Source organism: Arctopsyche grandis, chromosome 13, assembly GCF_051622035.1.
Source record: "Arctopsyche grandis isolate Sample6627 chromosome 13, ASM5162203v2, whole genome shotgun sequence".
Classification (NCBI taxonomy): domain Eukaryota; kingdom Metazoa; phylum Arthropoda; class Insecta; order Trichoptera; family Hydropsychidae; genus Arctopsyche; species Arctopsyche grandis.
The window spans coordinates 17,042,089-17,059,480 of NC_135367.1; the positions used below are offsets into that span (position 1 = coordinate 17,042,089).

Sequence of the window (17,392 nt, forward strand, 5' to 3'; positions counted from 1 at the left end):
TCGTATCAATATGCAATGCTTTTAAGATGAATTACATATTTGCTGTGTTTATTATAGTACCGCATAGCGTTGGTGGAGCTGGAGGTCGAGGTGGTGAAGCTGGTGCCGTCAATAACACACCAGCACTCGTTCCGACCCACAACAGTTCCCTACACGCCATCAAAGATGTGACTCGCAAACAAGCAGCTTTATGCTGTCTTATGATATCATCACAACCTATGTATGTAATTAAATCACAAAATTATTTCGGTTGGTTCAATCAAATATACATATGTAAAATTAGTGTAAAAGTAATGACCGGCAAGCATCTTCGTAACAGCTGGTGCTATGTTCAACTCTGTGAGCATCTCCTTGGTGTTTGCATGATAGCATTTCAAAAATGCTGTATTATGGAGTGCCACCCACACTCCCAGTCCAGATATTGCCATGTGACTTATTGGTTTTGATGCATCACAGCTCACCGAGAATGTATCTTCAACCTGAAAGTAAAAAATAAGCTTCATGGTTACTACGGTTACTATTAGTTATATATGCTTTCTGAAATGAATTAATGAGTTACGATGAAATTATACATATGTGCATAATATTTATTGCATATTTATATATATTATTTTAACATATTTATCTGGTAACCTGCGCTCATCATTACTTTCTTAATTTGAATGTGATTTATGAGTGGTATCTTAATCTACTCTCTTCCATTTGGGCCTCGCAGGGATGTTTTGTATCTGTAGCTTGTTCTTATTTATTGGAACAGGCTGCAGGAGCATGACATTCCTGTATTTGTATTTTTTATTATTTTAATTTTAATTACTATAAAGTTCTTTAATTACTATAATTGCTATTGTTTTTTTTTATGATTATGTATACATGTATTATTGTCTATGTATAAACATATGTTTATATTTATTTTTCTTTCTCTCTTTTCTTTTATAATACATACCCTTCTTTGTTGTTTTTTATGATTTGTAATTATTATTATTATTATTATTAGTTGTTTGTGTATATACATATATGTTTCGTTTTTGTTATGTCTAATTTCTTTGGTTATTATTTTGTTTCTTTTATTTTATGTTATATTTTTGACCATTGTGGCGCATTAGGAATTCCTGTAATGCTACAATGGTCCAAACTTTAAATAAATAAATAAATATATAAACTTGTAGGTGTATAAGTTGACATTAGAAAAACGGTTTTTATTATAATTACAGAATGTATCGAAGAAGGTTTGACATTTAGATGACATTATACATATATAATGATAGATCAATTCCTAAGCAAAATCATTGAAATTACCTGTACAGTGTTAGGATTGATGATTTTGATGTTGGTATGTTGTGCACACCACAATTTTCCCCCGGACAACATAAGTTTTGTAACTGGACATGATACGGTGCCGACATTCAAACTGGTATGCTCATTCCAACTTCCTATTTAATGAAAACATAATTAATGTAAATAATTATCTATTCTAATATGGATTTGTTTTAGTGTGAGACAAAAAACACATTTACCATTCTCTCGAGTGTATACGATGATATCTCCATTGGCGAGAGAAACGAACACTTTATTTTCAACGTATCTGAAAATGAAGCAAATTTTCAAAGTACATTGCAATATAAATATGTTGTTTTGATATTTATGTGATTAATACTCACACTATACAGTGAACAGAAGAGCCGTGTTGTATTTTGACTTTGTTCTTTTTGATACGTATATTGTCGGAGCAATTATACACGTGGATACATCCGTCTTCGGTGCCGAGCCACATTGTCGGTTGATTGCAGTTGTTCGACTCGTCGATAGATTGTTTTGGAGATGCTGCAGCTGAGAAATCGTTCAATTTAATACACACCAAAGATGTTGCAATAGATTTCATTTCTTTTAGACATACCGGAATTGATTCCCATGGCTGTTTTGTCGACGTTGGGATTTGAGCTAGATTTCATAACGGGAATCACGGATATGTTCTGATTATTGGCACTGTTGTTTTGACTAATGGCTGTGTTTGCTTGGTTTTGAGAATTAACGCTAGTTTGACCGGAATTTTTGGAATTATTATTTTCATTTGTATTACTATCACCCAAAGAACCCTCGTCATCTTCTTCACTCGACGATGAACTGAAATATAAATAGCTCTTAAGTAAAAAAAAAACAAGGTTGTAATTGCTTTTACAATAAAAATACAGATCGAAAATATATTTAGAGAAATGGTAAACTTTGAAATTAAATACTTCCATTTTCAAAATACATCATGAATGACAAAATACATACATAAATCGACACTAACGCCATTGATTCTCAGTGTAAAATGTTAATACATATATTCCGATGTTTGTTTATTTTTTATTTTAACATATTAGTCACAGTGACATTACAAACTACTCTAACGCGTCACTGTGGCCAGTCACACAATCATAACACAAATAAATGTATATAAAACATCTGTGTTCGACCATATTTATCTAATATTAAGTGATAAAATCAACCACGGGCGTTGCTCCACAACCACTCAAATAGTTCAGCGCAGCTTACATTTATATATAGTAAAATACATTTTATTCAATCATTATAATGAAAATTAACCTAAATTAAACTATATTTCAAGAGCATCGCATATACAAATTAACAAATTACCTTTCTAATCTAATATTTTGACTTCCTTCATCAGTGTCTTGAATAGATATACTTATAGCAGTCTTGTTATTGGAAAAATTTTGCCTATTCAGTCTGCAAAGAAACAAAATTAATTTAAATACGCTTTCAAATATAACTTCACATCAAATACAGCATCAAATTTGGATAAATTCTTATTAAATTAAAACATAATACCTATATAATTAAAAATATTCTGACATTATATGGTATCAAATTTATATTCATTTTTTAAATATGTAATCGAATTCGTTAGAATGAATATTAATTAACGAAATTTAACTAAAATACTTTGTACATTTTTTTTCATAACATAATAAAATCATAACTAAGATTTGAAAGATTGGTTAATGACTAATATTAATCAAATATTTCAAATAGAAGACGATTGTCAACAGCCTGCTGCCCCAATCCAAATGATAAAGACAAAAAAAAAAGGAACGAAGAAGTGATTAACAAAGAACTTTAGTCTCACATTTGTATTGTAAGAGAGGAAAATTAGTTCTGGAATGTACCCAGGAGATAAAATAAGTATGTTTACCAAAATTGGAGTACATACATCATTCAACATTGTAATTGTAATATAATAATCCAAAACATAATCACCCCGTTAACGAAACTTCGCTACCACACGACGCTTTGGTCTGCAAAGGTGGGGGCACACATGCCACACATAATATTCTAGCATTACACACTCCGTTGCATGACGTAACCTGTGGCTCCGGATGCAACGTCAAAACGCACACCTGTCCTACGTAACCGTCACTGTTGCACACCTGAAATAGATAAAGCGACATTACAAACACAATCACCAGTACTTCGCCTAAAGATCCAGGTACAAACAACTCACCCAAACATCTCTAATGAAATTTGGACCAATCGCTAGCGTCGGAGCAGCACATGTGAACTGAAGTCCAGCTCTAGTCTTTCTTATCGGCACTGAACTTACAAACTCAGGAGCTGGTCTCTTATCATCGGAAAGGGCTGAAATTGATAAATTCAAATATATATATTAACCCTTTGCCCGCGGCAATAAATATAGCGAACAAGCCCTATAAGCGGCACCTTTTTCGCGAATTTGGCAATCGAATTTCGACCTTAAATACAGATTTTAATATTTACTCAAGTAACCAGATATGTTAATTAGCACATAAAGTATTATTCTAAACAATAAAATACATAATATATCTCGTAGTTTTGGCTTAATTGTCAAATAATCATTCTTCATACAATTGAGACGTATCGTCACCATTGTTCAACAGACATGACGTCACATAAACGAGGTTTCAGTATGGTTCCGCAAAAAACTAATTTTGACTGGTATATATGAATTTTAAGCAAATTGAATAGATGGCATTCAACTCTCAGTAATATATTCAACCAATTTTGAACCTTAAAACAGTTGAAATAGGCACATATAAGGCTCAAAATCCCGTGCAAAGTTCAGAAATTCTATGGAAGACAGCCGCGCTACAGACTTGTCGCACAAAGAATCCATAGAAGACGGCCGCGGGCAAACGGTTAAAAGATTTGTAATGTCAAATGCATCGTCAATGAAGTTGTACCTATTTTTTGTTTGGCTTCGTTGAAGATTTCCTCCCAACTAGTGCGCTTTTCCGGTTTTGAAAATATGAATGATAGATTTTCTAGGCCGTTTCTGAAATTCAAACGTAACATATTTGAGAGTTTATTCAAATAATTTGTATGAGATATTGAACCGGTCGGTGCATTACGTAGTGTTCACGGCAAGGTCCATGCAAGATAGTTGTGCGTCACTGCCTTGCCTTTCCGATAACTGTCTCGATAAATTGGACAGCATCTCACGGACCATATCTTCCAGAGCTGTTTTGCCGCAGTGTAGAGCTGCCGCTAAGTCGGCTATTTGCGTCAGTATGTTCACGTCCTCCGTTAACGTTTCCATTTCACGCATTATCCGTCGCAAATTTTCATCTTTGGCTGAAACGTTATAGACAAATTTCATTTAATACATATATAATAAATAATTATGATTCCAATAAACCATATTTTTTATATAAAATCTGTATTTTAGTTAAAAATTTTATTGTTTATATATCTGTGCTATATTTGTATAAAGTCAGAAGTTCTAACTTAGAACACTACAGAAATAAATGATAATTACAATACGTATCTTTCAGTTGTCAGTAGAAAATTTACAACTTATGTATGTATAATATATATTAAAATATTATTAAACAAGAATTAAAAAGTTAAAGATTAAACATTCTAACTTTGATATGAAATAAATTTATAGTTGGAATATTACCTTTTAAAATTTCTACCTCGTCTAAAGGTATCCTCATTAAAAGTTTGTACTTATTTGCATCTAACGTACTTGCTAAGCTCCCCGGACATGCTCTGAAATTTCAAATGCACAAATTCAACAACCAATACTTTAGAAATATTAATATAAATGTTTATATTATGTATCATAATACTTACGCAGCAGACGGTTTCCTAATGGTCCCGGTCCTCCTCTTAATACTAGTGATCAGGAGGAGATCAGAAAATAGAAACAGTGCCCGTTCTTTGGTCCCCCCTTGTCCAGACGGCATACTGACCGTATCGTGTCTTAGGAATGATCTGTCGGTGGAAACTAAATTCGCCAAACCTTCCACCAGGGATTCCAGCTCCCTGAGTGTCTGCTGTTGCTGTTCTAGCTCCAAACTTTCACGCTCTGTACAATTTATTCTGACTAGAAGTTCATGTATTTCCTTTTGGGCGTTTATCAACAGTTGATGGTCCGGATGTGATGGTTCTACAATAGTAAATTTATGTTATATCAGGACTTCTGGCAATATGCTGCATATAAATTAAATATTATAATGTATTACCGGTATGCTTAATCAATCTTTGTATAAGCAGCTCATATCTTGGAAATTTCTGTACAGGTTTTATTAGCAAATTGTCCAAAGACAATTTGCCTTTGTGTTCCCTGGCCATCGCTTCCAGGAATCTGGCGAAGGCTGGTCTGGATGCCGATGTAGCTTTGATAGTCTCCTTCGCCTTCTTCCAATTGTTGATAAATGCTGTGTACGTTTCCATGACAGATGGTTTGGTGAACTACAAAACAATTCAATTTAAGAAAATTTAGTTTCAAGTAACCATTTAACATAAAGAATAGTAAACATTGTACATTTTTTTATTCTGTTTGAATGCTTAAATTAAAATTATAATAAAAATAGTTGTTATTGTAGATATAAACGGTTCTGAATATGTTTGTACTTATGTAGATTGAGATTGATATGAATATACATAAATACGATATTTAGATTGTGGTATACATAGTAGCAATTCATGTGTGTAATATTTTGTCTTTATTTAAATCATTTAACTGCAAATTAAGATATATATTTAAGAAAATATTAACCTTCTCCTATAAATTTTAAAAATAAATGATCATATGGTGGATTTTCTAATTACACTGTGCTACCAAAAGTCTCGATTTTTACTTACCGGAGCGGAGACTAATCAGTCTTTACTAAGTGTGACCCACTGAATTTTCAATATGTCAGTAATTTTTATTGACCTACTCCTGTTTAAGAGATATAAGCGTTTAAAAGTGTGAAATTTTTACAGATTTTTGTTTTTTGCTGTCTTTAATTCAAAATCTAGTATTGCTGTGCCAAAAGTACATAAATATTGGAATCGATAGTCAGATTTTTTTTTTCAATTGATTGTGATTTTTAATTGCTTTAAAATACGTATAATTAATTATCTAGCGAATTTTAAACGTCAAAAAAATATATTTTAATAAATATATAGATTCCGATACTCATTTTTTGTACAGCAATACTATATTTTTAATAAAATAAAAAAAATAGCCGATTTTTTAAGTGAAAGAAAGCCAATAAAAAATCATTGTCATATTTGAATCCAGTGAGTCAAACTTAATAAAGATTGATTAATCTCCGCTCCGGTACTTTTTTTTTGTTGCTCAGGGCTGTTTTTAACATAAGATTTCGCTGATTCATAAAAAAAGTACATACTCAATTAAAAACCAAGACCAAATTATTATAAATAATATATGTACATATGTAATAGTATTATATAAATATTTAATAAAAGTCGACTGAAATTTTTGGTATTTCTATGTTAGTAAATTGTTCATTCCGATAAAGCAAATATCGGAAGGCAAAGATCGAAAATCGAAAGATCTTAAGTTGAAAGATAAAAAAAAAGGGTGCATGGTAAACGGTACTACGTATATATAATATATATGAGTGGCATGCGGTGAAATTATCTCTCTTTTTGTCATACAGCCTTGTTGAATGTGCGCGCGCAGGTTTCGGGAGGAAAAGCCAGTTCCGAAGCCAAAGCCGAAGATCAATCTTCATTTTTGACATAAAGATGCAATGTATATATGGATGCACATATGTATATAGGCATCATTTATGATTAGTAAAGTTTGAAAACATATGTATATTGGGGTGACCTTCACCGCACCGAATATTAAAAAGTTGAAAATGTTCGTTTACGTTCGTTCATGCATACATATGAAAAACGGTTAGTATATATATCAGTGGGATGCGGTAAAAGTCTCTCTCCCCCCGTCGTACATCACTTAATTTGCGCGAGCAGGATACAACAGGAACAAGAGGAACTGGCTTTTCCTCCCGAAACTGCGCGCGCACATTAAACAAGGCTGTATGACAACAAAAAGAGAGATAATTTCACCGCATGCCACTCATATATATTATATATATACATAGTACCGTTTACCATGCACCCTTTTTTTTATCTTTCGACTTAAGATCTTTCGATTTTCGATCTTTGCCTTCCGATATTTGCTTTTTCGGGCTTTTCACTTTCGGTATATTACATTGATGTATAATACACTAGATCCGCCCTCACGTGTTATACTGGTCTCCCTTTTGGCGCATGCAAAATACATGGCGCATGCACAGTTTCTCTTAGTAGGTAGGTAGGTACCGCTGCGTCGTAGGGAAAAAAACCCAACTTCCCCGCTAGTTAAAACCCCCGCACCCCTCAGTTAGTGAAGACAAGATCTCCGACCAAAATCACACGTCAGGGCCTATCTATGTGTATTATACATCAATGGTATATTGTGATGTATTTTGTCTGGCAGACTTTGTATAAGTTTTCAATATGAAATCCATTCATACCACATTGAGGAAAACGTCTCCGACTTTCTGCTTGACGTCCCATGATTCCAGCCGCTTTCTGAGCTCATCGAGAAACACCTCGTGAAGTGCTAAAATTGCAGGCACTTGATAAAATATCTCGTCGACGAGCGCCGAGTCAACGAGCCCCACATTCTCCGGACTCTTCAAAGGATGTAAATATTTCTGAAACGAAAAACGAACGTTTAAAACACACACAAAAATGCAAAGGTAGAGCACACACATGCAGATGGGTAGACAGGTATTCTCGGAAGTTTCATTTATCACCGAAAATATCCGCGGTGGACAGGTGTCCGGCAGGTAAGCGATGAATCACGGGTCGAACGCAGAGTTAGTCGAGATGTAGATAAAGAGAGGAAAATCGGCGGGAAAAGTCATCGTGCGTCGTGTGAAAATTCCGAAAAGAAAACTGGCTCGATTCCAAACAGTTTTCGAGCATTGTATAATGCGAGCGTGCTCATATATAACTCGTCATCGTCATTACCCGCCATTTTACTTGAACTGCCAGTTTATTTTACGCGTACCGTTGCGCAACTTCATTTTCGCGGTCGAATTATGCAATTCAATTAAAAAAATATACATGATAATGTTATCTGATTGTAATATTGCAATGATTGGAAATATCTTTGAGAATATCTGAGATTGATTTTATATGTTGTATATTAAATAAAAAGTTGACAACTAGAGTGATGGGAAAAAACCATCTGAGACGTGTACATAGAAGCTGGATATAGTTGTCTCATTAATGTAAAATCTCCTTCCGATTCTTGTCCGTGACATCTTCATCAAGTCTAAAATGCTGATAAGCTTCACTTTGAAGTATATCCACTTAATTCGCTCGACTGGTTAGACGGGAGTTTTTTTCCCTCTTTTTACGACATTCACAAGTTCGATTTAATCCCTTTTGCAAACTTGTTTATATAAATTGAAGATAATCTGTTGACGATTTCGTCTCTCCTCGTTTATTTCTCACGAGTAAATTTTTTTTTTATGGCAATCATGGAAATGATTTATTCCTTGTAATAAGTATTTATTTAAGAATACTTGGGAAAGGCGGCAAAACCGAATATATTATATTATTAATTAATTACTTTTTTCATATTTTATTAAAGTACTATGAAAAATTATAATACAGACAATGTTAAAGTAGAAGATAAAAAAAATATATATAAAAAATACAAATATAATAGAATTCTAAAAAAATGCGTCCATTCATATTATAGTAATATGATTTCGTTTTCAAATGGATAATGCTTTTTTAACTGATAATTGACTATAATACTTAAAACGGTCATCGTGAATAAGGATCGGATGATAATTAGGGCATGAATGAAAAAATGGTCACTTATTTAATTTATAAAATTAAAATTATTTTTAAAGAAAAAAAGGAACGATAATATTGATTTTTATTATTAGTTCCTAATCAATGGACATTTAATAATATTAGCGTTGAATATTTTAGCAAGAAAAAATGTTATTGTATAAATTGATTTTATTTATAGGGTGATGTTTTTAGAGGTACATAACTTTAAAAATAAATAAAACACACACAAAACATGGCAATGGCTTGATTGGAAGATAATTTTATGCTATTTATGTTTAAATATAATATCGGGCGTATGGGCAGGTTCGAATAAAGCGTAATCTGGAAGTCTAATTTTCGACTATTTTCGTATATCGGCAATAACGCGGCGTAGGCTTCCAAGCCATCTTTCGTTTCTGGTATATCAGCGTAGACTAGCGACTTCACATATCCCCACAGAAAATAATCCAATGGTATTGAATCACACGATCTTGGATTCCAATTCACGACCGTAAAATGTACAGTCAGTATCGAGAACTGAACTACGATTTTCTAAATAAATTTGCACAATTTTTAAACGTTATTTATTTATGATAAAATGTCAAACCAAATTGAGCACAAATTATTTGTCATCTGTCAAATTGGCTGTCGCTGGAAAAATGTTGCCAATTTGAAATCTCTAAAAAAAAAACAACTTAACATACAATATATATGTATGTATGTACTTCCTTTATTACTTGTTCCTATAAGTTTAGCCTAATCGTATAACAAAACATATAAATGTTGTAAAGAGGTGTCAACATTTCCCAACGAACAAATTCGCCCAGTCCGTTAAATATATTACGGCCAATCTTACACGAAGACGACGACGCGATGCGAAGCGATGGTGTTGATGATATTTTCATCATTTTGAATAAGTGCTACGAAATTCCACGGTTCAAGAATGTCGAAATTGGTGCGACGACGCCTCGGCCGGAGTCACCGTGACGATATGAAGATGGATGCGCCGGCGCGCGCTAATTTGACGGATTTACATGTGTGCTTAGAGGAGAGGAGAGGAGCGCACGCGCACTACGAATACGAGAGGGGGTCTGGGGAGGAGAGGGGGATTATTTCTGTGTTTGTGGTGAGTCAGGGCGTCCCGATGCCGCTGAATGGGCGCCGCCGCCTGGGGCAGTGGCGCCTGAGCGCTGCTACTCTGCGCGCCACTGCACACCTTGACCCGCTTAACCCTATGCAATATGCAGATGGCACACGTTTACAGATTCACATTTTAGTTGTTTGGATGAATGAATTTCGCAATGCTTTTCAATGCATTTATTCCAACTCGACATGTGGTTCAAACTTTTGCAAGTCCATTATACATATATGTATGTATGTATGTACATATGAATATTAGATTGGAGAGAAAAATGCGAATTTTGGATTTCCCACGATGAAAATGAGTGGAAAACTTGCGTCGTATCATGGGAATGAAAAATAAAATCATCGATTTTGAAAAATGTCCTGTGCACTCTAACCAATCGATTTATCTCGACAAAAATTTCGAAGAATCTTATATTTTTCTATATATTTTTTATGATAGTTTCGATATTATCACTATTTTAAAAACATAAACCTAAGAGCTCTCTTGGATATCTACTTATCATTCATTATTTGAAACACAAAAGATGCCGAAAATATACATGTGTGTGTGTGAATTGTATAAAATACATATAAAATATGCCCAATAGACGCAATGTCATAGTTTACGTCAAAATATATCATTTTGATTATTTTGGTTAGTTATATTTCATATAATTCGCTTATTTTTTGGGGATTTTTTATTTTTAAAATTGAGATAGATATTTAAGGAAGCTTTCAGTAAATTTTATATATTCAAAATAATGATGGGAATATGAATAAAATGCCGATTTTCTGAAAAGACCGATACAAATGTCACGATTTGTTTTGATGTTTCTGTCAAACCGATTAATAAAATTAAAAAAACGACATAAAAACTAGGGTTCTAGAGTCTGAGGATTCCAAGTGGAGTTGGATTCGGAATCGTAAACTACTAAAAAATCAACTGACTCCATTTTTATTATTTTTTGAATTAATAGTATTATGGTATGCGGCAACTAGAGTCCCTAATTTTATTAAAATAAATAGACTAATAAATTTAAATTTAATCATTTCTTTAAAAAATTATGAATTTAAATCACATTATAAATAAAATCGTTGAATTGCACATATTTTGATGTATTCTGTCCAAAGCCACTGTTTCCTCGGTCTCTATTTGTTTGTGCATGAAATTCATACACATGTACTTACTTTTTATTTATACTTATTTCATTACCAATAATTCAATAAATTACATCTCAATTTTTAGTGATTTTTAATTCCGTAGTCAGTAAATTTTGATCCAACTTAACTCCAACTTGTTTAAAATCGATGTTTTATTTAATATTCCCTTGATACGACGCAGTGGCGTAACTAGAAAAATTTGGCTCGCATGCAAAAGCTACAAAGCCCTGTTTTTTTTTTTTTAAAAAATTGTCTTTAAGTTTACAAATTCTGCAATTACATCTTATAAAGACTATTGCGGAGCTTCTTCATGTTCAATAGTTAATATTGCAAGTTCACTAAGTGTGGATTGACCGATTGAATTTATTCTACATGAGTATATCCGAATCCATATCACAAGAAACAATAAAACAGCTCGGAGTTTACGACTCACAGCGTGGTTTTTCGAATTTTGGGATTTTTTTATACATGAATACAAAGTTTTTAAAATACACATATATGTATAATATAATAATATTTGGAGATCCTCTTGGGGGCCTTCACAACCCCAAGGGCCTGCATGCACCGCATACCCCTGCGTCTACATATGTACATATTTAGGATTTCAAATAAACGGGAAAACTATGGTGGCCGGTCTTTCGGTGTTTTTCTTAAAAAAGTAACCGACATAAATAAATAAATAAACATTTCGGTGAGTAGAATGAGCACAGATAGTGAAATATTAAAATAAAAGAAAATATTAGAAATAGGCTGATTTCATTTTAAAGTAATAAAAATAAAATAACCAATGATATCAAAGTCAAAGGTATAAAGTCTAAAATTATTTTTATACCCAGATAACACGCTCGTTTCGTTTAATTTAATTAGTCAATTAGACAATTCTAACACTATGTAGCTCCATAACCCCATAACATAAATCAATTATCACATAAACCGGCAGCCGAATAAAAGCCAACGCCTCTGTTTAATAGATACGACCTTTTTTATGATATGTGTGTGTGTCTATTAACAGTTTTTCCAGCGAAAGAAATTCGCGCACTTTTCCGCGAAAATTTCTTCCGCTACACCCACAGCGTCCGCTCGATGAAAGAAGGCGTCAACGTGTTGAAAAATTCAAACGAATTTCCAGTGCGAAAAACGCACGTTGAAATTCCCAATAAAACTCATGAAAAAAATCTACAACTGTTTCCTTTATTATTATTATTTTCTCATTCAGCGAAACAAACGGCCGGTTCGCGAATACATACATACGTAGCCCCGGATAAATAACGGCTCGTTCAATTGTGAAATGGCCGTAATATATTATACCTTTTGGTAATTGAAATTTATACGATTTTTATTGGATTTTAAATATATTATATATTCCGTGCGAGCGAGTGCACACGGCATCAAAGAAATTCCAGTAAATCGGTGGCTCGTGACAACTATGACAAATTTCACTAATAATTCATAATTATTCAACTTGAACGTTCAAAGTCGTCCATTTTTAACGTTTCGCCTCTCCCGTGGTATATTACGGCTGTGCCAAGTATGAAAATACTATAGTTAACACTTTCTCAGTCACACTACTTATATCGGCAATTTTATACACGTAATTACATCTATTGTATAATAATATAAAATAACATATTTAATTTTTCATTCATATACTATTCCAATACACCTTAAAAATATGGTTCCCGGAAAGATGCACCAAATTGCAGTGAATAGTAGCGCAGTTTCGAGAAGTCCCAATTTTCAAAGGCGCTCAAAAAGAACTTACGCAATAGAATTCAACCCCCAGAATACAAATACCCCTTAACGCTTTTTTGTGGAATTCTATTGCGTTAGTTCTCCTTGGGCATCTTTGAAAGATTGGATGTCTCGAGAGTGCAACTATCTTGAATGCATTTTTCCGGTCACCAAGAATATATGTATACATATTATTGATGGTAATAACACTGAGCAACAAAAAAAAAATACCAGAGCGGAGACTAACCAATTTTTACTAAGTTTGACCCACTGCATTCGGATATTATAATGATTTTTGTTGTTTGGGTCTCCTTTACGAGATATGAGTTTTGTTGTTTGGGTCTTTTGGCATTTGCGGTATTTAATTCAAAATCTAGTATTGCTGTGCTCAAAGTGAGTATTGGAATCAATAGTCGGATGTTTTTTCAATTGATTGTGATTTTTTATTGTTTTATTATTAATTTTCTTATTGCTTAATTTTTATTAATTTAATTAATTATTGCTTATAATTAATTTTCTAGCGAATTTTTAAAGTCAAATATATATATTTGACTTTTTATCCGTGATATTTTGCATTTATTTGGTCAGTTTTTTATTTTACCACGTTTTCTATCTCCATATTTTATATTTTTATCTAAACGTACTAACTCGAGCAGTAATTGCTAAGAAAGACTTTCGTTCAGTTTCCGGGAGCGTACACTAGAAGCGTTGGAGCAAGCGAGATGGCAAGTCCGTCAAGCGAGAGTCCGCCTCTTACGCGCGTAAGTGGCGGATATTTTTAGCTCGGATAGCTCATATCTCGTAAAGAAGACCGAAACAACAAAAATCATTATCATATTCGAATTCAGTGGGTTAAACTTAGTAAGATTGGTTAGTCTCTGCTCTGGTAACTAAAAAACGTGATTTTTTGTTGCTCAGTGTAATTAAACATCGGATTTTGACCAGGACAATATCCTTGGGGGGTGGAGATACCAATAGGTATTGGTACCACATTAAATAATATCTAAAGGTTAGCTGAAATATAACAAAGTTCTTTTCTTCCACTAGGTATATTAACAGTTGACGGATTATTGACCGAATGGACACTTGACGGACGGACGGACTGAAAAATATCAAATTTTAATGAAATCGAAGCAATTTCTGAATATTATATTTGTTTTCGGTGAGTTTTGAGTAATTTCTAGTACACAATCCGCTTAGTGTCCGTTTGGTCAAAAGTCAATCGGCCTAATGTCCGTTTGGCCAAGCATCCATCGGCCTAGCGCCCATCAGCCAAATGTCCATTTGGTCAAAAGTCCACGCACGATATAAACATGTGGCATAAACAAAAGTTTAAACCCTTTTATTTTCACTTATTTTTGTTTTATTTTTTAATATTTTTTTTGATAAACGCTCAGTATCTTTATTTCATAAAATTGTTTTCATCTAGAACTACATAATACACTAACTAAATCACGGTACCCCGAATTTTTCGCTCTCTCAATAAGTGCCCCGTCATAACCGCGCCACGACAAAACCGCTAGGGCCAAAACCGCGACATTTTCGAAAAGTCGTTGAAGTCGAAATCGAAATCGAGATCGAAGTCTACATTGATATTATATTTTTTTCATATATTCTGGCGTGGTTTTGTCGCCGAGCGCTTATTGTTGGGGTGGTTTTGTCTGTCGCGGTTTTGGCTCTAGCGGCTTTGTCGCGGCGTGGTAATGTCGGCGCGGATATGTCGGGGGCGCTTATTGACCGATTTTGACTAGACACCCTATGTCATAGTATTCTAACGTGGACCACATATGTTTTTCGTAAGAGGTACGTATTTTTCCAATTATGAAAAAAAATTAAATTCTTGCCAGCGTGGGCACAGCTGGGCAATTTGGCTTATATTATAAATGCATATATGTATGTATAATATGTTGACGTAAGGTTGTGATAGGTAAACTATAAAACTATATAATGAAATAGATAAAAAATAAAAATTAGCATTAGCCGTGTCTTTGAAAATGCTTTGAATAAATAAAAGTGGTTAAAATACTGATCAAAAAAACAAATTCATGGGAAGAAAAAAAGAATCATGGGAAGGGCCGACGACACCGTCTACCCCCATTCCTAATCTTAGGGCTTGTACAAACTCAGTCATTTCAAGGGAACATTTTGACGATGAGTTAATTTTTTTCGAGTTCATCTTTCGGGTCTTCATCAACTTGGAGTTTGTGCCGTTGAGTGGACCCCAGTGACCCAATTAATAAAAATACCTTTTGCGGATAGTGTTATTTTAGTTATTATTATGAAAAGATATAATTATGTGTAACGCATTATTTCGATTTATATAACAGGATGTACAAATTTACACAACAGAATCATACTTGAACTTTCATAGGAATCGATGTTATTTCAGTAATGAATTCTAATAATTCTAACAGCAACACCCGTCTGCTTTGCCGAATTTTTCCCAGAATCTCCTCTTTCCACAAATTCACAGAAATGTTCCAATTAAATTAGGACGGTTTATCAAACAACAATTTCCGTTACATTACAAAAAATTATAAAAAAAATATATAATACTCACCACAACCAATATTTGAAGAGCTTCTACGTACGACCGTTCAGTGTCGTACAATTCCACAACCACATGAGTCCTAGTGTCCTGAAAAAATAAAAATAAAACATTACAAAAGGGACATTGAACTTCGGAGCAATATGGCGATGATTTCAACATATCATGTCAACACTCGAGAATGATGCCGATTTCATTTATCTCTATAGATAGCGTCCGGGGCAAACTTCGATAAAGCCGACAGCCTCCTTCAATACAGATAACCGACGAAACATGAAAAAACACACGTACGGGAAATTATACACGTAAAAACACTCGAAAAGTAATTGGCGATATCGAATATGGATGGAAACGAATAATCGATATGGCGAAACGCATTAAAGCTCACTAATGGAAGCTCTCGTCTAAAGTATCGAGCGAAAATTGGCTACGTGCATGTTAACCCATGATTCATTGACTGGATTTGGATTTTCGATTTATATAGTTTAGAAACTACATATAATGAAAATACTATTGGAGTTAATCTGGATTTTCAGTAACGTTGATATGAAATCGAATTGGTTATCGAGTGAATTATACGGTGTGGATTATCGAGGTATAACTTTGACTATAACGGTTCAAATCTTGGTAACTTTTTGATTTAAACTAAGCCTCTTTAAACTAAGTTGATATTCATAGTAGAAATCTCATACAATTTAATACGTAAAGAATATGACATGGTGACAAATCGAGGGTAGGTGGCCAATTTCAACAATGAAACCAGATAAATTCAGATAGGAAATGATAAACCAGGAATTACATATTTATATTTTACCATGATGCCATTACGGGATTTACCCTGAGTGACACCAATGGTATTACACTTGTACATTTATAGATTATAAATTTTAAATCATATTCAAATAGAGGGTAGTACGGTTTTTCCAATTTGATAAGGAACCGTTTCAGCAATTAAATCAGATAAATTTGCAAACTCTAATAGGAAATGATCGACTTGGAGTCATTAATATCCAAGTCTGACCAACAGCACTGCAGAAATACTCGGAACAAATAGTCTTCAATCGAGGTCAACCTAGGGCTTGAACCTGGAAACCTCTCAGTGATTGCGTTATTGCTAACCACGGAGTACCATATACTGCTGGCTAAAGATAAGAAGAGTGGATACTGGTCTTAAAAATTGTATCCATAATGTTTCCTTATGTAGAGTCAATTTCTTTAATTATATATGTTTTATACAGGTACTTCTAAAATTTGTAATTAATCAAGGTCGACCCAGGGTTTGAACCTGGGAACCTCTCGGTGGTTAGCATTTATACAACTACCGAGCTATACTGCTGGCTATACAAATATAATATGATAATATATCCAAGGTCTGGCCAACACCACTGGGCCAGGGCTCTTATGAAAGCATATGTAGTCCGAAGTGTCTTTTTTTATTTCTTTTTTTATATAACATCTACTGGGCAGATATTAAATGTATAGGAAACAAATACATTGAAACTTGCATATTGGATTTTTTTGAGGAAAAATATGTCTCTTTTAATAGTGATAAGTTTGGGATAAAAATTAAGACGTCGATTTTTTTTTAGATAGTTTTGCACATTCATGAGAAACGCTAGCACGCCTAATCTATACTGTTGCAATCCAGGGCAAAACTCACCCCTGGATTGTTTTCGGTGATAATTTGAAGAAACGTGGGAGAAACTT

General features: G+C 33.6%; 1 protein-coding gene across 1 annotated transcript in view; it reads right to left on the bottom strand.

Annotated features, from left to right (window-relative positions):
• The window catches only part of LOC143921617 (rho guanine nucleotide exchange factor 17-like), a 55,216-nt gene that overhangs the window by 2,587 nt on the left and 35,237 nt on the right, over window positions 1-17,392 (bottom strand). The window contains exons 3-18 of the mRNA XM_077444970.1: window positions 15,698-15,775; window positions 7,800-7,982; window positions 5,508-5,736; window positions 5,116-5,431; window positions 4,940-5,031; window positions 4,389-4,611; window positions 4,221-4,312; window positions 3,506-3,639; window positions 3,262-3,431; window positions 2,638-2,730; window positions 1,895-2,121; window positions 1,659-1,827; window positions 1,515-1,582; window positions 1,297-1,430; window positions 299-479; window positions 61-216 (exon numbers count right to left, since the gene is read on the bottom strand). Coding sequence (XP_077301096.1) covers window positions 61-216; window positions 299-479; window positions 1,297-1,430; window positions 1,515-1,582; window positions 1,659-1,827; window positions 1,895-2,121; window positions 2,638-2,730; window positions 3,262-3,431; window positions 3,506-3,639; window positions 4,221-4,312; window positions 4,389-4,611; window positions 4,940-5,031; window positions 5,116-5,431; window positions 5,508-5,736; window positions 7,800-7,982; window positions 15,698-15,775 — 2,545 coding nt within the window. The remainder of the gene's footprint in view (window positions 1-60; window positions 217-298; window positions 480-1,296; window positions 1,431-1,514; window positions 1,583-1,658; window positions 1,828-1,894; window positions 2,122-2,637; window positions 2,731-3,261; window positions 3,432-3,505; window positions 3,640-4,220; window positions 4,313-4,388; window positions 4,612-4,939; window positions 5,032-5,115; window positions 5,432-5,507; window positions 5,737-7,799; window positions 7,983-15,697; window positions 15,776-17,392) is intronic.